A 22414-nucleotide genomic window follows, 5' to 3' on the forward strand; every position below is an offset into this window, starting at 1 on the left:
GTTCCCACTAAGGGCACATACCTCGGTTGCAGTTTGTCCCTGGCCCTGGTTGGTCATGCGGGTGGCAGCCACTCGATGTGTCCCTTCACATCGATGTTTCTCTCTCTCTCTCTCTCTCTCTCTCTCTCTCCCCCTCCCGCTCTATCTGAATAAAAAATGGAAAAATGTCCTCGGGTGAGGATAAAAAAAAAAAAAGAAAACTGTTTTCCGGGCCAGCCTGTGGACTGGTCTCTGTTTCTGATCATGCCGAGGAAAGCCTGGCCAGGTGGGGTGTGCAGCCGTGAATCGTGGCCTCGTGGGCTCCGTGCGTGCCCGTCTCACACTGGGGAAAGTCAGCATTCCTGACTCCTCGGCACCTCGGCATCCTCTGGTATCTCGGGGCTTCGGGGCTCTTCCCGGGCTCCTGGACCTCTGATGTTTCAGTGTCGACTAGAGCCCCTGGTTTCGGCACCTCGCTGACTGCCTCGCCATCCACCCCTTACAGCTGACCTCCTGCTGGAGCCATACAACAAGTACCGCTTCCTGTCCAACGGGCACGTCACCATCCCCGGTCAGCAGGACAAGGACATGTTCCAGGAAACCATGGAGGCCATGAGGATTATGAGCATCCCCGAAGAGGAGCAAATTGGTACGGGCTGGCCCTGCTGTGGGTGAAGGAGGGAAGGCCAGAGGCCGGGCGTCAGAGCACCTGGGGGGCCTGGGGAGCTTTGCGTTGGCTCTGACTCTTGGCGGGGGGCGGCTTGGGTGAGTGGGAGATGGTACCTCAGGTTTGAGTTCCAGGGCTGTTTGTTCCCCGTGGTACCATAGGCATGTACGCAGAGGGGAGCGAAGTACAGGTGCTAGCTGCCCGGGCCTGGGTTCGGCGCTGCAGTCCTTGTCATTTGCCTTGTCTCAGTGGGGGAGGGAAAGGGCTGGGGCTCGGTCTTTGCCTTCGTGAGGCTTAGAGTGAAGAGCAGTGTGGAGCCTGCCTGTGGCTTCCCATTTCCCCAGAGGGAGGGTGACGGGTTTGAGACTTTACTTTAGAAAGTTGTTGTGAGTGCACCCATTCCTCAGCATTAGTGCTCCACTGCAGATAATATGTAATTGGATGGGCCTGGCTGTGTTCCAATAAAACTTTATTTATAAAAACAGACAGGGGCCCTTGGGCTAGAGGTGTATCCTTGGTCCGGATTTAGAAGTGTTGGGAAGGTTAACAGAGCTAGTATCTAAGCACAGGGGTACCCAAGCTGAGGTCTGCCAGAGGTCCTGGAGACAGCCACTTTGGCAGAGAGGCAGCGAGCCCTCCACGTAGACTAGACCACGGCCCACCCAGGGCTCATTCCAGCCCCGCTTGGTTCTGAGCTGCCTTTGATTGCATCCCCAGGCTTGCTGCGGGTCATCTCTGGGGTTCTTCAGCTCGGCAACATCGTCTTCAAGAAGGAGCGCAACACCGACCAGGCATCCATGCCCGACAACACAGGTAACGCCTGGTCCTCCTTCCGAAATACGGGGCAAGTCCTGGGCTTGGATCGGCTCAGGAGAAAGCCTTGTAGAATTCTACCCGCCAGTTTGTTTTTAATTGTATGTGTGTTACTGGCTGGCTGTCACTCTGTATTTTTGTGAAGTACACCTAAGCACGCCCTTCTTTGTTGAGTCAGCACCAGAGAGGGGTAGAAAGGCCGTGGTCATGTGCACCAGCGTCTCCCTCATTTGTTCCTGGGACCAAACCGGTTGTCTTCAATAAGAGTGATGTCACCCTGGCCTGTTTGGCTCAGCAGTTGGAGCCTCAGCCTATGGACCAGAGAGTCCTGGGTTTGGTTCCCACTAAGGGCACGTACCAAAAAAAAAAAGAGTGATGTCAACTGCTGCTCCAGCGTCCTGCACACTTACCTGCACGCACATTAGGACTCTGAAACACTGGTCACTGCATCTGCCTGACCGCTGCTGTGCCTCTGGGTCACTGCACATGATCCTGTTTACGTTATCAGCTTTAATGTGCCCTTCTTGGGGCCTTGAAAGATTTAACTTGTGGGCGTATGGATTAATAGATATTTCTGTGGGGCACAGCTGTTCGGTCCCCTTGCACTGGGACCTGGTGGGCCTGCCTCCTCTGGATCCTGTTTGTGGGCAGGACCCACTTGCACACTTGGCAGATGCTGGGCCCTGGATCGGGCGAATTCCTCCCTGCCATGCCCGCCGGGTCGAGGGGGCTGGGCGTCTGCCCTGCTGAGGAAGGTTCCAGTCGGTTGCCCTGGCAGTGATCGCTCGTTACCACCACGGCCTCCCCCACGACCGGTTAGCAGAGGAATTTGTTCTCTCGGGTTTAATTAACACTTTTTATTCCTCCCTTCCTTCTCCTTGAAAAACATTAGCTGCCCAGAAAGTGTCCCACCTCTTGGGTATCAACGTGACTGATTTTACCAGAGGAATCCTCACCCCTCGAATCAAGGTGGGACGGGATTATGTCCAGAAGGCGCAGACTAAGGAACAGGTAAGTGTGCCCACTGCAGGGGGGTGGGGGGGGGCTGCCTCCTCCTGGAGGGTCCTGCCCGCAGCCAGGGGAAGGGCTGCTGTGGCCATCGGCTGTTAGGCACTGCTGTGTGGGTTCCCTCATTCAGTCCTCACATCAGCTCTGAGAACAAGGAGGAACATGAGGAGGCCGACTGGGACTTCAGTAGCATGCCCAGAGCCACTCGCTTAGGAAGGGTCCTTAGGTGCGGCCTTCAGGCTGCCTTGTGCCTCTGCATCAAGCCAGTGTTTGGACTGATCAGTTGGCAAAGACATAGGCCTGTTCTGTTCTGGTCTAAAGCGAGAACTTGATGTTTCTGGTGCCAGGGTGGCGGCAGCATCCACCATCCTGGAGGCCTGTGCCAAGCGGCTGTCTCTCCGCCACCTGCTGTCTTGCTGCCTGTGGTGAGAGCCGAGCAGGAGCCTTTTCCTAGGCAGCCCCTCCTAGCGTGCCCACCTCCCTCGGGAGCTGAGGCCCCTCCCGCCAGGCCCGCTTTTCCCCTCTGGGTGGTTTCTAGTTTCTGTAGTGGCAATGGGTGTTTTAAGGTGCTACTCTCATCTCTCAAAAATATTTTGAAGTTCAAGTCAATCAGTCCTTTTCCCAAAGAGCCCCGTCCTTCGTTCTTCACGCTGGCTGGTGGCTGACAGCCTGCGGGTGATTGCGTGGAGCCGGCCCACCAGAGCCGAGAACGTTGCTTTCGAAAGACAGCATGCATAATGATCATCAGCTGTTCACCCCCCATAGTTAGAACCTTCATTTTCTCATTAAATGCTACACAAACACTTAAGATTCGGGAAATACAGAAAGGTCTGGCGGTGGAAAACATTTCATGGTCCTGCCCACTGACAGTTATCGGGCAGCTTTTTATTTCCCGCAAGGCCTTTCTTTTCTACTTTTATTTTAACTTGGCTGTCACCCTGGCTCTTTGTAACGGAACTTTTCAGACATTTGCAGACAGAGTAGAAAGGGGAGTGTGGTGAGGCCCCTGCGCCCATCACACAGGCAGCTTCTCCAGTGACTAGTGCATGCCCACCTTGGCTCGTCGTTAACTTGACCTACCCCCACCCCGGCTGCGTTACTTGAAGCAAATCTCGGACGTCTTGTCATTTCTTCCGTAGATACTTCAGTATGTCCCCCTTTATTTTGAAAAGGTCCTCGCAAATGTCTTTCTCAGTCTGCTGTGCCCGAATTGTTGGATGGTTAGGTTGTTTCAGCTCTTCATCGTTGTGAATAACATCGCAGTGAACAGATCTGTGCATGAAGCTTTGACCCGTTTTTAGGGCTGTTTCTCTGGGGGAGGGCCCTGCAGGTGAAGTTATTGGGGCAATGGTACAGGTTTAAAGGCTCCCTGTATCTGACACTCTGTTCCTCGGTGTTCCTGCCCCCAGGCTGACTTTGCCATTGAGGCCTTGGCCAAGGCCACCTACGAGCGCATGTTCCGCTGGCTGGTGCTGCGCATCAACAAGGCCCTGGACAAGACCAAGCGGCAGGGCGCCTCGTTCATCGGGATCCTGGACATCGCCGGCTTCGAGATCTTTGATGTGAGCGTCTCCCTCCTGCCCTCATCCTCCTCGCTGCCTCCTTAGCCTCTCGGCTCCTCCTCCTTGTCTGGGAAGCCTCTTTCTGGTGGCTCCATACAACCTGAGTTGGCCATCTCCTTCCTGGCATGGAGAGGGGAGAGCCGTTGGGTGTGTTTGAAGCTGAACCAAGCATGCCCGTTGCCAACCAGACAGGCTGGAGAGAATGGGACTTTTAGAAGGTGTCCTGGGGCTTCCTGGGCAGGTCGTTCTGTGGATTTATTCTTCCAGCAACTATTTATTGAATGCTGGGACAAGACATCGCCCTTGCCCATAAAGACTTTGAGCCCCTGTAGGAAAAAGCTGGTAATTATGGTAAATCAGAGGTTTTTAACCTGGGGTTCTGTGGGAGATTCCAGAGGAGCCATGAGCTTGGGTGGGGTAAACATCACCTCTTTAGTTTTTGCCAGCCTCTCATTGAAACAACATGTTTTTTTTTCACTGTGAATTGAGCAGCCGGCTTGTGACCTGCCACCGGGACAGATGAGAGGGTTTCACACTGTGGCAGGGATGTTGTATAAAGTGCACGCTCACCCCCTGGCTCCTGCTTGTTAATAGAGGAGCATAATGAATATGTCTCAATATTTTGATAATTATATTTCAACATAGCTTTTTCCTTTGTCATTTATCTGTTTTATGTGTTTTCAGACATTATTCTTAGAAGGGCTCTAGCAGGCTGTTAGACAGGGAAGTCCATGGGCCTCGGAGTGGGAAGCACCCCTGCCGCTGGCGTGCTGCGGGAAGGCCCCTAATCGGTTAGGCTCCCCAGGGGGCAGCATTGAGGTGCCCAGGAGCTCCTTTCTGGATCCCTGCCCAGTCCTTCCTAAGGGGCTCTGGGCGCAGTGGCCGAGGACGTGCAGGGCGGCTCCCTGACTTCGCTCTCCCTCCTTGCAGCTGAACTCCTTCGAGCAGCTCTGCATCAACTACACCAACGAGAAGCTGCAGCAGCTCTTCAACCACACCATGTTCATCCTGGAGCAGGAGGAGTACCAGCGCGAGGGCATCGAGTGGAACTTCATCGACTTCGGGCTCGACCTGCAGCCCTGCATTGACCTCATCGAGAAGCCAGTAAGAGCCAACCCTCCTCGAATCTCAGACCTGACCTGGCCTCGCTCGTGCCCTCCATGTTGGTTGTGGGTGTCTAGTTCCTTTCCTGTTGGTGCCACCTGGAGGAATAAACTCTGGGGCTTAGATCTGGTGCCTGGGAGCTTTGGGCAGCTGCTGACCAGGTGGGGATGTGGCTGGTGCCTGGGTTTCCTGTTTTCAGTCCCAGAAGACCACCCAGCATCTACTTGAGGGGTGGGCTCAACAAGCCTTTCTTTGTCCTAAAGAAACAGGCGTGCTTTTATGTAGCAAGGTCCTGGCCCAGATGCTCTCGCTGTGCTGTGGGACTGCACCCAGGGCGCTGACTGCTGTTCGTGATGCCCGCGTCTGTCCTCCCTGGACCAGCACAGCACCCGGCTCTGTCCCGCAGCGCTGGCCGTTGGTGGACGCGGTAGCTAGAAGGCCCTTCCCCTTGGCCGTCGGTTTCTGTCGAAAGCTCTTGCCTGGTGCCGTTTGGGTTAGGTTTTGGGGCTGTGTGCGCTCTTTTGGAACCCGGGCTGTTTCTGTTTGTAGGTTATGTCTTGATTAGTGTTTTAAACACTCTGAACTCACATTTTCCCCGAATCCTGAGCTGCTTGAGAAGTGTACACCAGAGTGACACTGGATTGTTTAGTGATCAGAAGTTTGTGCATTTTGAGAGTATTACTCAAAGGTGGGGTTCGAAACTCTCCTGTGTGGTGCTGTGCTTCCTCCAGGCAGGCCCCCCTGGCATCCTGGCCCTGCTGGATGAGGAGTGCTGGTTCCCCAAAGCCACCGACAAGAGCTTCGTGGAGAAGGTGGTGCAGGAGCAGGGCACCCACCCCAAGTTCCAGAAGCCCAAGCAGCTGAAGGACAAAGCTGATTTCTGCATCATCCACTACGCCGGCAAGGTGCGTGGAGCACACAGGGAGGGGCTGGCTGGGCCATCGCAGCGGTGGAAGTGATGCTAAGACTACTGCTGGGCAGCCCCAGGGCAGGGGACGGGCATAGTATTCTTGTCCAGGGACTCATCCAGTAATGTGCCCGGTGGCAGCAATCAGCATTCACACAGCTGTCACACCTCGCAAAGCCCTGTCACGTGTACATTGTGTTGGAAGGTTTCAGTGACCCTGTAAGGTGCTCAGGGAGCTCAGGTATGCTGTTATCTATGTTATCACTAGGTGGGTTTGCTCAGTGCTGAGGGCCTCTGGAGCTCAGAGCTCTGCGCTTGTGACCTTTGGCTACTCAACCTCTCTGAGCCTGGACTGCCTCCTCTGGCAAACAGGGTGACTGCCACCTCACAGGCTTACATTTATTAAATGAGCTTGTGAAGCCCAGCGCTGGGCACAGGTCAGTGCTCTAGGGCAGGGCCTCTCCACCCCCACACTACCATCGTCATGGGCCAGACAGTCGCTGCTGTCGCGCACTGTCCTGTGTTTGTAGGATGTTTGGCGGTATCCCTGGCTTCTTCCCACCAGAGGTCAGTAGCACCCTCCCTACACCAGAAATGTCTCCAGACCTTGCCAAACAGTTATTATGGTGGAGGTGCGGTGTGACACCTTCGCCCTGGTGGAGAGCCACCACTGGCGCTGAGGGCTTTGTTGCCAAGGTAACCCAGTGAGGAGAGACCTGGGCTTTCAAGCACAGTTCCTGAGCCACCGTGGTCCTCGCCCACTGCTCCTGCACGTGGCCCACACTGCCCGGCCTCTTCGACTTGCTCCTCCGGTTCTTAAGGCTGCTAACTCTTGACTGTAAAGTACCCATAAAAACCCGTTGTGGGTTTACCTGTGTGATGCCCTGCACCTGCCGCTCCACTTCCACCTGTTAGAAGTGCAGGTGTGCAGAGACCGCACAGGGGCTTGTACTGCGGCGTTGCTGATAATGCAGACGACAGGCACACCCGAAGCCCACTAGGGGTTGGGACGGCGGTGAGGCTGGCTGTGTGCACCTGGGCACCTGGGCTGCCCTGCAACAGCTAAAGGACCAGCAGGCTGGCTGTGCCCGGGTTTGTCGTCTCTCTGAATGTAACTCTACTCCTCGGGAAAAAGAAGCAACGTCACATGTGTCACGGACAGTGGTGCACGTGAGGACCGCTGGCCAGAGAAGAGCTGTTAGCTCTGGGCGGTGTGTGGGCTAGGCAGAGAGAGGCCAGGGCAGCCGCTGCTCTGTCCATACCGTTCTGGGGTCTTGGCAATGAAGATACAGTATGTTACTTGAATTTGTAAGAACATATTTCAGAAAAGATAATAATGGATGCTCATTAGAGAAAACTTGGACATCCTGAAAAGACAAAAATTATAATATCTTGGTGTATGTCTTTCTAGAATATTTCTTTCTTGTCCTGATACCTAAAAGTAAAATAATAAGAAACCACCCAGAGGATTCGGTTGTGTAGCCGCAGCACGGTTTTCTTAGTCTGGTTTGCGGGTGCTTGTGTTGCTCAATGGTTTGCTGTCTGCGCAGCGCCACGGAGAGCGTCTTGTTGCTTCCCAGTTGCTCGTCACTCATGTCCTCCTTAGGGACAGAAACACCAAGTCGGGTGTTCATGTGTCTTAACTTCCCTGCACCTGGGCTCCGCTTGTCCTCCGAGAGGCTGTGCTCTCTGTGACTTGGCAGCCTGTGATTTGGGACTCTGCTCTTGCAGGTGGATTACAAAGCCGACGAGTGGCTGATGAAGAACATGGACCCCCTGAACGACAACATTGCCACGCTGCTGCACCAGTCCTCCGACAAGTTTGTCTCAGAGCTGTGGAAGGATGGTATGCCCTTTGCCCTCCGCCCCGTCTTCTTGTGGCTGCAGCGGGGCTCTCCCCACCTTTGCAGTGGCCGAGCCACAAAACAAGGGGCACATCTCCCCCTGACCCAGGCCGCGGGGGGTTTCATGTGCTGTAGCTCCCACAGCACCGTCTCCTCAAGCCAGAGGGTGAAGCTGCCCTCGCGTGCCCTTGGGCATGCTGCATATTCACTGCCTCTCGGGGCTTTCCACATATGGGAAGTCACAGGTGGCCCAAGGCCTGGCCACGCAGGTACCTGCCCTGTGCCGCACTGCACTGCCACCTCTCCCGGGTAGGCCGGTGGCTTTGGAGCTGTGCTTTCTCACAGTGTCCGCCAGTTTCCCCCACTTCTGCCTGGGTTTTGCTTTAACCTCTCTGTTGCAGAGATGCAGAGCACTCAGAGAGCCTATTTCTATCAGCGCTTTCCCATTCTCCACCTAGAACCAGGTGACTGGCCACCCTGAGTGGCGTCCCTTGTGTGTGGTGCATCCAGGGCTGTGCAGCAAATGCTTCTGCTGAGTTGTCCTTACTGTTGGCTCTTCCCGCCTGACTGTGCCCCTGCCCTCGTCTGTCGGGCTTTTGGGAAGGCTCTTCCCATTGGACCTGGCGCGGGCCTCTGATACAAAACCAGCCAAGTTAGGAGACTTCACGTTATAGATCTTAATGGAAAATTTTGTTTAAAAATTTATTTGCTCGCCCTGGCCAGTTTGGCTCAGCGGTTAGAGCGCCAGCCCGTGGACCAGAAAGACCCGGGTTCGGTTCCCACTAAGGGCAGGTACCTCGGTTGCAGTTTATCCCCGGCCCTGGTTGGGGTCATGTGGGTGGCAACCAGTTGATGTGTCTCTCTCACATTGATGTTTCTCTCTCTCTCTTCCTCCTTCTCTCCATCCTGCTCTGTCTGGAGATGAATGCAAAAAAACAAACCAAAAAAACCCCATATACTTTTCAGAGCTCCACTGGGTGCAGGTGGCGTCTTACTGCTTGAGTGGCTGCGGTGTCTCAGCATGAGGTTAGGTGTTGTGGCGCTGCCTGTGCATGTGCTCCTGAAATACAGTGCCTCTGTGTGTTCGTCCAGCAAGCACTCCACAGGCACACCCGCTCCTTGGGCGCAGGCCTCCAGGGACAGGACAGGCCCACGGAAATGACCAGTTATTATAGGGCATGTTTGATCTTCCTCCGCACAAGCCGAGTGGCCTTGACAAGTCAGCCACTCCCAGGAAACCTTTGGTGGCCAGCAGTATGGGTCCTAAGTACGGAAGGTCAAAATGTCTTCCATTTTAATTGGTTCATTGGGCCTGCCTCTTTCCTGGCTTCTGTCTTGAGTTTCTGTCCGTTTTGCTGTCTTCGAATAGATAATTGAGACCTGGCCGTGAACACACTGTTGCAGGATCCCTAACTTCCGCTTCTGGCAGCGGAGGGCGTCAGGTTCAGTGCTGCCTCCTGCTCAGTTCTGGCCACAGGTCGCCGGTCTCATTGGGTGTTTGCTGTTTTGTTTACGCGGTGGAGGAAGCAGTTTGTTTCATTGCTCTGGGCACGAGTCACAGTGACAAGGGCAACTTCTGGAGGGTTGGTTCAGATGCTAAAGACCCGTGAGCTCAGAGACAAAGCAAGTTGCGGAGCTCGAGGGGTGCTGGCTGGAAAGCCACCGTTGGCGCAGCTCTTTGGAGCACTCCACTCCTGCACCGCCAGGTGCCGCCCTGGGTCCCTGGTTTACAGCACAGCCTGGGCAGACCCCAGGTGGGCATCACCAGAGTCCTGTAGGCACTGGCCCGGTAGCTCCAGTGCTCCTGCCTTCTGACCTAGCCTCGTGCTCTAGGTAAAGGGCAATGGGAATTCAGCATGCTGACCCCCCCGCCACCCCCAACGGCGACCACAGGACTACAGGATTCTGTCAGACGTTTTAACACCGCCTCAGAGCCAGGCTGGTGGAATAGCTAGGCTCACTGTTCCCAAATATTAGCTTTATGTGTGTCTTTGGGAATAGAAGCTTCTAGAGAGGGCCAAACACGCATAACTTACGGACTGTCCCCCAGGAGAGGCCAGCGGTGACAGCTTTGCAGTCTTTCCCCCTTTTCTGCTTCCGTCTCGTAGGGCAGTTTGCTCAACATTTGGAGATGACTGGACTCTAAGCAGAAAGGGTCCTGCTGTTCTGTAGTCTTTCGTCTTTTTCTGTCCAGATGTCTGTCTTTCTCCTGCCCTGCTGGGACCGCCGGGTATTCACATGCTTTTGCATGGTTTCCGCAGTGGATCGCATCATCGGCCTGGACCAGGTGGCCGGCATGTCGGAGACAGCGCTGCCCGGGGCCTTCAAGACACGGAAGGGCATGTTCCGCACCGTGGGGCAGCTCTACAAGGAGCAGCTGGCCAAGCTGATGGCCACACTGAGGAACACCAACCCCAACTTCGTCCGCTGCATCATTCCGAACCATGAAAAGAAGGTGAGGCTGCTCGGTAGTGGGGTGTGGGCAGGGCACGTGCGGGAGCCCCACCCTTGTCCATCTCCCCAGCAGCAGCGGCTCTTCCCCTGCAGCAAACAGCACCCTTGGTGAAGCCCATCAGCAGGCTGACTCGAGGCTCTCCCAGGAGAGAGGCTACATTTGTAGCCCGCTTTTCCACCTGGTGACGCTGTCTCGTAGCCTCACCAGGACGTGCATCGTGTAACTTAGCATCCACGCCTGTGAGCCGCTGGGACTCCTGAGGCTCTTGCTCTGTTGAGTCCGGAGGGGCCCATGCCGACTTTCTTCATGAGTTCCTAGTTGCAGAAGCGAGACCTCACCCATGTGTTTTCTTTAGGCTGGCAAACTGGATCCCCATCTGGTGCTGGACCAGCTGCGCTGCAACGGGGTTCTCGAGGGCATTCGGATCTGCCGCCAGGGCTTCCCCAACCGGGTCGTCTTCCAGGAGTTCCGGCAGAGGTGAGCCGCGGCCTGCAGCCCCCCCGGCTCGCACTGCCAGGAGGGAGCCCTCTCCGCGGCCACCCAGAGCGGAGGTGTGGCCGGCTCCGCACTCGTTCCTTCTCTGCTCCACCCTCTCCATGAAGGAGGATTTCCCTCCTTTCATTACTGGGAAGAAAATGAGCGTGTTGGCTTTCACGCGCAGTGACTGCGGGGCCTGGCACTGCCCCAGCTAGAGGAGCTGGGGTTGGCGGAGATCAGCCCGAGACCTGGGTGTCAGAGGAACGTGCTAGAAGCAGAAGCAGCGGAACACCACAGCTTCCTGTCGTGTGTGCGGAGAGGGACCTGATGGCACTGTCCTGCTTGCCTAGTGACTGTTTGGTGCCGGTTGCTAACATGACCCAGCGCTGTTTCTCGGGCTGTCCTGCTTCTTGGCAGAGCCCAGCAGTATCTCAGGAAGAGATGAGTGGCCTTCCGGGGTCACAGACTCGGGTGGTGGGCGTTAGTGATCCCAACCTAAAGCTCACCCTTGAGTGAGGTCAGCGGTCCACCGCGAGCTCTTCCGTTCACTCCCCGGAAAACGGTGGGCCTCCCTTGTGCCCTTCAGCCTGAGAAAGGGCGGGTGGGGTTCTCCAGGTGTCCTTCTTCCTCGGGATGGGAAAGGAACTCCGTCCGTGCGCCGTCTCGACGGCCTCCTCTCACACATATTCCAGGCCACTGAAGCAGCTCTTTCCTTCCTTAGATATGAAATCCTGACACCAAACTCCATCCCCAAGGGCTTCATGGACGGCAAGCAGGCGTGTGTGCTCATGGTGAGTTGAGCTCCCTCTGGTGGAAGACCCCTTGGCTGGGACACCCGCACGGCCATTGCCTTTCTGACGGGGCAGGTGCCCTGTGGGTCAGGTGACGCCCCTGCTCTGTTGGCCTTCCAATGCTCCAGGTCTGATTCCGCCAGGTTCCCTGCGCAGCAGCCTCTTGGCCCTTGGATAGTCAGGGATGGTGCACGGGGCCAGGGTGCTGTGGAGGAGACCAGCGCTGTGGTGGTCCCTTCTTTCGGGGACATGTGCTTGTGCTTTCCGGTTCACGTCTCGAATATTCGTGCCCCGTGTGGTCAGGAGGGCAGCTTGCAGCCAGGGCAGCAGGCCAGGAGCCCAGCACCTGGCCCAGCGTCGCCGGAGTCCTCGCTCTTGGACCTTTCCTCTGTCTTCCTCCACCCCCAGAGCGGAGCTCGATGGGCAGTGGGTCCCTGAACTCTGCCGAATGGGCGAGGGCCTTGTGGCGACTGAGTGGCCAAGCTGGGGCTGTGTCCCACGGGGCATTTTTCCTGCTTTGCAGGCGTCTCGTTTCCGATGTGTCCAGGGCTCACAGCCACCACTTCTGTTTTTCTTTGCTTTGCATCCTGTCCAAAGAGTCTGTGGGGCCTGGTGTTGAGAGACAAGGGAAGAAACTCAACCACCTGTTATGTGCAAGGCACTGTGTTGAGGGATAGGGAGACTGGTGCCAGGAAACGGGAGGGAGAAGACACAGCTCTCTGCTCTGATGCTGACCAGCTGATGGGAGGGAAGGTGTGAAGGACTGGGCCACCCTTCCTCGAGGAGGCTGTTGGTTGCTGACCAGGTGAGGGGTGTCCCTCCTTCAGACACAGGCAGTTCTCCTTCCCTCCCTGCTCCACAGGGAAGATGGGACCAGTCTCCTGAGGCTCATTGTACGGAGATGGGGGTAGGAGCGGGGACGGGAGCTGCCCGTGTTGGCTCCACCTCCTCTGGTCTTGCCTTCTACTCCCAGAGCCTCATCCAGGACCGCCAGTCACCGAGGGTCCCCAGATCCCACTTATTCCATCAAGGCTCTGCCTTTCGGAGCTTGTTCTAAATCCCTTGTCTCCCACGCAGGCAAACAGACCCTTCCGTGGGCTTCATGAGAGCCTCGCTACTGTGCTGAATTGCCCAGCATGCAGTGCGTGTGGGGCCTGTGCTCGGCACGTCTGCATCCTCTCCTTGCATTCCCACAGCTCCACTGTGCAGAGGGCGTTCCTTTTCACTCTGGTTTTTTTAAAAAAATTAAAGCATTCCCATCTTATAGCTTAGGAACGTGGGCTCATGGAGGCTAAGGCCCAGGATCGCCTAGTCCTGGAGCCTGGGTGCAGCCTGCTGTGGAGTGTGTGCTCCTCCTAGGGACTGCGCTGATGACTCTTGGTGGCAGTCTGGGCGCCTGAAGAGAGTGACTGCAGCGTGCAGAGGCGGGGGAGGGAGGACCTTCAAGTTCCCTTTAATGCTGAGGTTCTGTGTTTCCTCTCAAGTCTGACTTGTCACCCTGCCCCATGCTGGAACCCACCTGCCCCTCTTCCTAGCATCCCCCTGAGTCCCAGGAGATAGGCTGCCCAGCAGAGAAGCAGAAGCTCCAGGGCCCCTCTCTTGCCACTGCTCCACCCCCAACTTCTCCCTGAGGCCAGCGGTCAGCATCGTTTGAGGGCTCTGGGGGGCACACCGTAAATGGCCGGCTCTCCCGTCTAGATCAAAGCCCTGGAGCTCGACAGCAACCTGTACCGCATTGGCCAGAGCAAGGTCTTCTTCCGGGCCGGCGTGCTGGCCCACCTGGAGGAGGAGAGGGACCTGAAGATCACCGACGTCATCATCGGGTTCCAGGCCTGCTGCAGGGGCTACCTGGCCAGAAAGTGAGTTCCAGAGACACTGGTCTCCACCTAGACTGCCGCACACTCAGGCCCTCCTGGCTCTCCCAGTGCAGAGGGCACTTCAGGAAGCTGTGGCCTTGGGAGCCCGCAAGCCGTCAGGGGTCTGCCTAAGGGAGTCCCACGGAGCTCTCCCTGGTCCCTGCTTCCTGGACTTCCGCCTGATGTCTAAAGTGACCAGGTTGACATGCGGAGGCCTGCCCTGAAGGCCTCCTTCCTGCCCACTGGTATTTCTTGCTGTGTCCCTTGTGTAGGGGTGACACCCAGAGCCTAGCTGTCCCCAGAGTACCCCGAGTTCCCAGGGAGGAAGCTGCTCTTGAGTTCAAGCAGCTTCTGTGGGAGTCGGGCTCACCTGCTGCAGGACGTTGGTCTCTGAGCCCCTGTGTCTGTGCTCAGGGATGTACGTCACAGCCTGCGCTCTGAGTGCTGGGAGCCAGAGCCTGTGTTTACCCAGAAGTCACGCTAGTGGGTGTTGTGAGGGTGGGAAGCTGAAGTCAGATCAACTGAATAACCAGTGATCACACTTAGCTTGGTGCACAAGGCTTCGTGCACAAGGCTCTTTGACCTTGTGACCGCATTTGCCCCTTAGTGAAGGAGGGTGGTCCTGTGGTCTAGGCCCTTGCCACTCTCTGCATCACCTACAGGACTCAATCCCAAGATCAGACTCTCCCTGTGCTTCTGTCTTGGGATGTGCCAGGCAGGGGTCATCCCTCAGACGCTTTCGGGAGCAAGGTCAGGGCTGGTAGCTTAGGTCTGCCTTCCCCCTGCCCTGAGGGGTGACCACCTCTCTCGCCCTCAGGGCCTTTGCCAAGCGGCAGCAGCAGCTGACGGCCATGAAGGTCCTCCAGCGGAACTGCGCCGCCTACCTCAAGCTGCGGAACTGGCAGTGGTGGCGGCTCTTCACCAAGGTAGGTCTTGGGAGGGCCCTCCTCACCACAGCCCCGCCGTGCCCTGCCCCTTCTGTCGTGGCCCAGGCACAAGCAGGCCTATGCCGGCCTCTGCGAGGGGCGCTTTGCCTCTGCCATCCCCGTGCCTGGCAGCATCTCCAGCACGGTCCTGCCCATGGGGCCTGGGGCACGTGAGCTGTGGCATTTGTCCAGTGTGGATGGTCAAGCCTGCTGCTAGGCTGGGCTAGAGGGGCTCAAACTGCAGCTTCCAAGATATAGGCCCCACCGGCCACGGCCACACGGTCTTGGGCACGACCCTCCTTTTAATAAAATAAGTTGTTTTAGTCTGCTTTTATTTGTAATAACTAATTTGCAGTCATTGTGAAGACCTAGGCTAACAAAATGCACAAAGAAGAAAATGGAAATTCACCCATAATCCCTTCCATGGCAGGCCGATGACGGCATGGAATAGAGGTTTCATGTTTATTTCTGCTGTCTGCTTTTCACTCTCCAAAGCCTCTGCTGTGTGAACCATATACGTTCTTATATAGCCCAGCCCTGGCTTGTGTAAAGTCTTGTATTTTGCTTTTTTTGAGCATCATTTTTAAAATGTCAGCCTTTGGTTCCCTAGAGACATTCATAATTTATCTGGTGACTTTCCCAATGATGGGTCTTGATGTGATCCCTAATTTTCATCGTAAACTATGCTGTGGTGACTGGGTGACTGCCGTCTTGCGTGCCGAGGGACAGGTTCCCTGAGACGCAATTCGCAGGCCAGAAGCCTGTGGCACACAGCACCACGTTGATTTCCAGAAAAATCGCTTCCGTTTGTACCCCATAGCACACCTGGTTACCCCTCACCCTCTGGAGCTCACATTTCACAGGTGCGGGGAAAGCCTCCTGGCTGTCGTCCAGGCCAGGCGTCTTCAGCTGAGCACGTCTGTCTTCACCCCCTCTCCTAGGTCAAGCCGCTGTTGCAGGTGAGCCGCCAGGAGGAGGAGATGATGGCCAAGGAGGAGGAGCTGGTGAAGGTCCGAGAGAAGCAGCTGGCTGCGGAGAACAGGCTCACGGAGATGGAGACCCTCCAGTCCCAGGTGAGTGTCTGTGGACTCCAGATAGTGCTGCCAATCCCAGGGCTGCCACCTGCTGGCCACCTACTGGCAAGGCAAGTTTGGAGTTCAAGGAGGTTTTTCACTAGGACAGGGGTTAATCTCTCTGTACTCTGCTACAGGGCTATGTGATGTTTAGAGGCCGTCCAATGGGATGGAAAGTTCATGAGGGTTGGGTTTGAGGCCCAGCTCCAGCACTAAACCTCTCTGAGCCTGTTTCCTAGGCATCTTGGTGCACAGCTCATGGCGTAGTGGTAAAGGATACAGGACGTGATATTTAGAAAGTGCCTGGGAGCTTAGCGCCCCCAAGATGGAAACTGTTCTTGTAGCGTGGTCCTTCCTCTGGACGCCAGAGCTAGAGGCCGTCTGCGCTGGAGTGGCCTGAGGAGGCTGCAAGGACCTTGCATTTTGCACGTGTTTGCAGCTCATGGCAGAGAAGTTACAGCTGCAGGAGCAGCTCCAGGCAGAGACAGAACTGTGTGCCGAAGCCGAGGAGCTCCGGGCCCGCCTGACCGCCAAGAAGCAGGAGCTGGAGGAGATTTGCCATGACCTCGAGGCCAGGGTGGAGGAGGAGGAGGAGCGCTGCCAGCACCTGCAGGCGGAGAAGAAGAAGATGCAGCAGAACATCCAGGTGAGCCAGCTCCGTCCCCCGGAGAGAGGGGCCGCTGCACACCGGGCATGGGGCGGCGGGGACAGGGTGCAGCAACTGGAGAGAACACAGAATGGCAGTGACATGGTAGGCCAGCTTCTCCTTCTGTTCGCTCAGGACAGCCTTTGAGAGGCTTCCCTCCGGGGCGGTCGTGTCTCAAATGTGTGTCTCAGTAGTCCGCGCGCTGCCTGACCGAGCATCGAAGTCTGTTTCTTTTTCTTTTTTATCCTTACCTGAGGACATTTTTGCATCTATCTTCAAGGGAGAGCGGGAGGAAGAGAGAGAGACACACATCGAGTGGCTGCCACCCACACGACCCCAACCAGGGCTGGGGACAAACTGCAACCAAGGCACGTGCCCTTAGTCCTTAGTGGGAGCCGAACCCAGGACTCTCCGGTACACGGGCTAACGCTCTAACCGCTGAGCCAAACTGGCCAGGGCCGAAGTCGTTTCATTTCACTCGCTCAGTCCTCCGGCCAGTCTGGGGAGCAGAGGGCGGTTAGCTCTGCTCCCTGCCCGTGTCGTCCCTGCGGGAAGCTCGCTTAAGGGAGCATCTCAGACCAAGTGACCACACGATTGGACCAGGGTTTTTGTGCCCATACCCAGTTTTAACGATGTGACCCTACACGTGGGGGCCGGACCCCGTCTCAGACGCACCGCTGGCTTGTGCAGCCTGCGCTCCTCACAGTCCCTCGGCCTTGTGACAGGAACTGGAGGAGCAGCTGGAGGAGGAGGAGAGCGCCCGCCAGAAGCTGCAGCTGGAGAAGGTGACCACCGAGGCCAAGCTGAAGAAGCTGGAGGAAGACCAGATCATCTTGGAGGACCAGAACTGCAAGCTGGCCAAGGTGCGCACATGGGGGGTGGAGAGTGAGCCCGCCCGGGCTCACGGCCGACCTCACCCTACTGCCTGAAGCGCTGTGGCCTCAGCTCGGGAGCAGGCTCTTCCTCTGGGTGTCCCTCCTGGTGTCCCATGGCCTCTGGGTGCCAGCGTCATATTTGAAGGGATGTTTCTGATAAGTGAGTGGGGCCCCAGGGAAAGCTTTGACATTTCTTCTGGGTAAAGCTCTTCATGAGCTCTTGAGACCCAGGACTTGGCAGAGCGGAACCATCTGTGTGACGCTGAACGTCAGTCACTGGTGGGGTCTGGGCACCGTGGTGACGTGGTATTGAGGTGGGGTGCTTCTCCTTCAGCCTTCTCCAAGGAGGGGGCTGTTTCTTTCGAGAACCAAGTTGGGTCCCTGTCAGCTAAGTGAGTAGATAGAAGCCGGGAAGCGTGTTGGAGGAGAAGGAGGGACCCGGAAAGAATGCCGTGCTCAATGCTGAGGGTTGGGTGGGTCGAAGTGGCAGGGTGCTTGCCCAGGAATGGTGACGCGGGGAGTGAGATGCTCATGCCACGTGATGCGGTATTTATGATGGTGGCTGTGCTGTCGTGGGGAGACCCTACTGAGATTAGGACTCCAGCGGTGGCCACACAGTGCAGACACTGAGGGGAGCAGCCTGGGGCATTTTGGGGGCATGAGGAGGGAGGTAGGAGGTCAAAGCCCACCCAGTGGACAGGCACGAGGCTTGGAGAAGGTGGTGCCCCCATTCCCTCACCAACCCTAGCTGCCACCTGGAAACCTTCTTACCTGAGCCCATAGGGATAAAATAGGTCCAAGAAGGGCTTGGGTATCCACGTTTGTAGATCAGGGAAGCTTATCCAGCTCTTTAAAGGGAGTTAGTGTGTCCTTACAAAGTGACCCCTTTGATCCAGGAAGTCCTGGTGAATCAAGCATTTAGTCCTTGTCCCTCCACGCAGTCTAACCTTCTGCACGAGTGATACTCTGAAGAGAGCCGAAGTGTCGGGCTCAGCTGCCACTAACCCTGATGCACCCTCACACCCCTCCACCCTCCAGGAGAAGAAGCTCCTGGAAGACAGAATAGCCGAGTTCACCACCAACCTCACGGAAGAGGAGGAGAAATCCAAGAGCCTCGCCAAGCTCAAGAACAAGCACGAGGCCATGATCACCGACCTGGAGGGTAAGTGGGCGATGGGCCGGAGGTGCCTGACTCCCAAGGTGCCCCCCTTAGTGCCCGTCAGGGCGTCACCGCCAGGAGCGGGAGCACCAGGCTGGTCGTGCTCATTGTTCATGGGTGAGGCTCGGGGTCCACAGCACCCAGCCACTGCCCTCATGACCTAGGGTCCAACGTCCGGTCCCTGTGGGGCTCTGGGCCGCCAGGTACCGGCGCTGTGTGGTGGGGGGAGGCTCCCCTAAGCAGAGCACCTGGTGTCTGTTGCATACCGTGGGTTTCACAAACTTGAGACCACCTGAGAGGTTCTAGGTTGACACCCCCCCCAGCTCTGCCACTGACTAGCTGTGTCATCTTGTACCTGTTACTTCATCTCCATGAGCTGTAGTTGTTCTTACCTCCGAGGGGACACAGAGAAAGGGCCTTTGTGAGGACTAGACTATCTGATGCTTGTGGACACGCTGCCTGTACGTAAAGTGCTAGACTGATGTCATTGCTTGTCTTAGGGCAGGGTGACAGGTCGTGTCTTCGTCTCCCTGTGCCCTGGGGCTCTGTGGCGAGAATGGGGTACATGTGCAGGGCTGTGGCTGTCGGGCCCCTTGCCCCTGCCCCCTGAGAGGAGTGGACACGGGTGATGGGGAAATCCAGAACTTAGGGCTTGTGCCAGAAACCCCTGTGCCCACTGCAGAGACACAGGGCAGGGGGTGGGTTGGACAGACAGCACCTGGCAGCGCAGTGACGTTCTCTTCCTTCTACCAGAAGTTGACAGGAGGGCCTGTGTTCTGTGACCCTGTGACCCTCATGTACAGCAAAGTCCGTGGGCACTAAGGCTTCTGTCGGCTTCTCCCCACCCCTCCTCAGAGCGCCTCCGAAGAGAGGAGAAGCAGCGGCAGGAGCTGGAGAAGACCCGCCGGAAGCTGGAGGGCGACTCCACGGACCTCAACGACCAGATCGCGGAGCTGCAGGCCCAGATCGCTGAGCTCAAGATGCAGCTGGCCAAGAAAGAGGAGGAACTGCAGGCCGCCCTGGCCAGGTGAGGCCAGGCCCAGCGCTTCCTGCTGCAGTCTCGGGCATCGCGGGCTTGAGCATTCGCTCTGCTCTTGCCTCGGGTGCCATTTCACAGCGAAACGTTTCCTGCCGTTTGTTTCTAGTCCCAAAACAGTCATCCACAATACCACCAGCCACAACCATCCTTTCATTTACCTAACTTTTTAAGGTTTATTGGCTATAGGCATGCTACTATCATTATGATTAATTAATTAATTTATTTTAAATCCTCACCTGCGGATATTTTTCCATTTATTTTCAGACAGAGTGGGGGGGTTAGAAAGAAAGAAACATGGATGTGAGAGAGACACATCGATTGGTTGCCTCCCTCATGACCCCAACCAGGACTGGGGATCGAACCCGAGACTCTGGTCCGTGGGCCGATGCTCTAACCGCTGAGCCAACCCAGCCAAGGCATATATATATTTTCTTAATAGACCATCTCTTTAGAGCAGTTTTAGGTTCATAGCAAAACCAAGCCAACAGTATGGGAAAGTTCAGTTGAACCTTCTCCCCACACACACACAGCCTCCTCCCACGATCAGCATCCTGCACCAGAGTGGTTACTTTGTTACAATCTCTAAACCTACACTGACTGATGTAGCATCATCACCCAAATTCTATGGCACATTTGTATTTTTATTTTGTTGCAGTCTTCCTGGACTGTAGCATCTTATTCCCTTTTTATTTATTTATTTAGCATTTAAACTTTGTTTTATGTTTAAAGCACTGAATTTTAATTTGGAAAATGAAATGATTTCTTTTTTTTTTTTATCCTCACTTGAGGACATTTTTCCATTTTTTGTTCAGATAGAGCAGGAAGGAGAGAGAGGAAGAGAGAGAGAGAGAAACATCGATGTGAAAGGGACACATCGAGTGGCTGCCACCCGCACGACCAACCAGGGCCGGGGACAAACTGCAACCGAGGTACGTGCCCTTAGCGGGAACCGAACCCGGGTCTCTGGACTGCAGGCCGACGCTCCAACCACTGAGCCAAACCGGCCAGGGCTGAAATGATTTCTTTATGAGGTTTTTCTTTTTTTCTTTATTGATTTTTAGAAAGAGAGGAAGGGAGAGGGAGAGAGAGATAGAAACTTCAATGAGAGAGAACATCGATTGGCCGCCTCCTGCATGCCCCCCACTGGGGATTTGGCCCACAACCTGGGCACGTGCCCTGACCGGGAATTGAACCCGCGACCTCTTGGTGCATGGGTTGGCACTCAACCACTGAGCCACACCGGCCGGGCTTTATGAGGTTTTTCCATTCTCAAAATGATACTGCCCTTAACCCTTCAGGATGGTGTGCCTCAGGGGTTCCTTTCGCCGAGTGCAGCTCCTCAGGGCCGTGACTCAGACTGCCAGAGATGGCTTTGACTCCCTCTCTCTCACCTTTTCTGCTAATTCTGCTCCTGGAAGGAGAAGTGGCCTCATCCTGATGTTGGTTTCTTCGGCAGAGTGGAGGAAGAAGCCACCCAGAAGAACATGGCCTTAAAGAAGATCCGTGAGCTGGAATCCCAGATCTCTGAACTCCAGGAGGACCTGGAGTCTGAGCGTGCTTCTCGGAATAAAGCTGAGAAGCAGAAACGGGACCTCGGGGAAGAGCTGGAGGCTCTGAAAACGGAGTTGGAGGACACCCTGGATTCCACGGCTGCCCAGCAGGAGCTCAGGTGTGCCGTGGGGCAGAGTGGTCAAGTCACAGGCAGGGAAAAGGAGGCTGTGGTCTGGAAGAGGTGGATCCCAGGCCTCTGAATACACACAGTGACCTATTGTCATAGACCACAGAGCATGGCAGCTGAAGGTTCCCCAGTGTCTCCTCTCTACCAAAAGACCGATTAACCTGGCTTGAAGTGTGAGAGAGACAGGTGGGCTTTCGGGCGAAAGCGTGCAGCAGCCCCTGCAGTGCCTTCGGGTCTGTAGCGGATGGACAGCGCAGGTGGCCCGAGGTGGAGAGACTGCCCTGAGGTGGCCGGTGCCCCCTGCTGGCCTCCCTGCAGCCGGGGGTTGCCCCGGAGGCAGCATCGCTCCAGGGTCCCTATGTCTAATCTGAGGACATTTCTCTCCAGGTCCAAACGGGAACAGGAAGTGAATATCCTGAAGAAGACCCTTGAGGAAGAGGCCAAGACCCATGAGGCCCAGATCCAGGAAATGAGGCAGAAGCACTCACAGGCCGTGGAGGAGCTGGCGGAGCAGCTGGAGCAGACGAAGCGGGTATGTGGGCCTCCCCTGGGGACTTGGCTGTGTGACTTCGGGTCGGGTCTTCCTCCTTTCGGGGCAGGGGTCCTTCGGAGACCGGTAGCCACTCCGGGCCAGTCCTGTAGGACAGTGGCTCTGGGGCCAGACTGCCTGGTTGGAGGTCAGCTCCAGCCCTCAGTGACTGTGTGACTTTGGCAGATAGTTACCTCTGTGCCTCAGTTTCCCCATCTGTAAAGGAGGCTAATGATGGGTCTGTCTTACACATTTATGTGAGAGTTGGAATCGCTAGCCCTTAGATAGTAGCGGCTCAGTAAGTTGTTCAAATACAGTCATTGCTATTATTTTGTTCAACAACCTGACATCCCAGAAAACTTCAGGAAACTGGAGTGACCCTGAACCTGATTTCAAGGGTCTCGGGTCCCTTTTCTGAGCCAGGGTCTTCTCTAGAACACCCCCAATGGTGAGCTGGAGTGTTCTCGGGAAGCCCTGGGGTAGTCCCAGCTGGTTTCTCTGCCGGCAGCGGACGGCCTGGCAGGTCCTTAACTGACAAGCCCTGCCTCCTGTGGCTCCCAGCTTGTAGCCACCCCCGGGGTCTCAGGAGGCCAGAGGCTCGTCCATGAGCCACCTATAGAACGTCTTAGCAACAAGGCTGTCTGCCTCCCTTCCACCTCCACTCAGTTCTGTGCCGGGTGAAACCTTTCTTTGTCCTTGAGCTGTTTTTACCATCATTCCTTGGCATTCTCTGTTTATCCTTGAACTTGCCCATGACCCGCGGGCCAGCTCAGTGAAGACTAGAATGGGATTGTCACGTTTATTCTGTAAACTTTATTTTTTGGAAGAACATTACTTTGAATATCAAATGAAGGAGGCTTTACTGGATGTCTAATGATGAGCAGTTATAGTTCCCTTCATTCTGTAGCATCATTACTAAAACCTTCATGTCAGCAGTGAAATGTCTTACACTGGAACCTTCCCTCCACCCGTGGGGGAGGCTGGGCAGGGTTGTCGGCTGGGCAGGGTTGTCTTAGAGGTGGGATA

General features: G+C 55.9%; 1 protein-coding gene across 2 annotated transcripts in view; it reads left to right on the top strand.

Moving 5' to 3' along the window:
• The window catches only part of MYH9 (myosin heavy chain 9), a 92400-nt gene that overhangs the window by 59070 nt on the left and 10916 nt on the right, over window positions 1-22414 (top strand). For both annotated transcript variants that reach the window (XM_036250820.1, XM_036250821.1), the window contains exons 9-27: window positions 485-628; window positions 1364-1459; window positions 2352-2470; window positions 3877-4029; window positions 4960-5133; window positions 5865-6038; window positions 7772-7886; window positions 10146-10339; window positions 10695-10816; window positions 11538-11607; window positions 13306-13466; window positions 14281-14389; window positions 15331-15462; window positions 15902-16108; window positions 16834-16971; window positions 18022-18145; window positions 18998-19169; window positions 20638-20850; window positions 21247-21391. In XM_036250820.1, coding sequence (XP_036106713.1) covers window positions 485-628; window positions 1364-1459; window positions 2352-2470; window positions 3877-4029; window positions 4960-5133; window positions 5865-6038; window positions 7772-7886; window positions 10146-10339; window positions 10695-10816; window positions 11538-11607; window positions 13306-13466; window positions 14281-14389; window positions 15331-15462; window positions 15902-16108; window positions 16834-16971; window positions 18022-18145; window positions 18998-19169; window positions 20638-20850; window positions 21247-21391 — 2762 coding nt within the window. The remainder of the gene's footprint in view (window positions 1-484; window positions 629-1363; window positions 1460-2351; window positions 2471-3876; window positions 4030-4959; window positions 5134-5864; window positions 6039-7771; window positions 7887-10145; window positions 10340-10694; window positions 10817-11537; window positions 11608-13305; window positions 13467-14280; window positions 14390-15330; window positions 15463-15901; window positions 16109-16833; window positions 16972-18021; window positions 18146-18997; window positions 19170-20637; window positions 20851-21246; window positions 21392-22414) is intronic.

This window comes from Molossus molossus, unplaced genomic scaffold (genome assembly GCF_014108415.1).
Source record: "Molossus molossus isolate mMolMol1 unplaced genomic scaffold, mMolMol1.p scaffold_m16_p_10, whole genome shotgun sequence".
Lineage (NCBI taxonomy): Eukaryota > Metazoa > Chordata > Mammalia > Chiroptera > Molossidae > Molossus > Molossus molossus.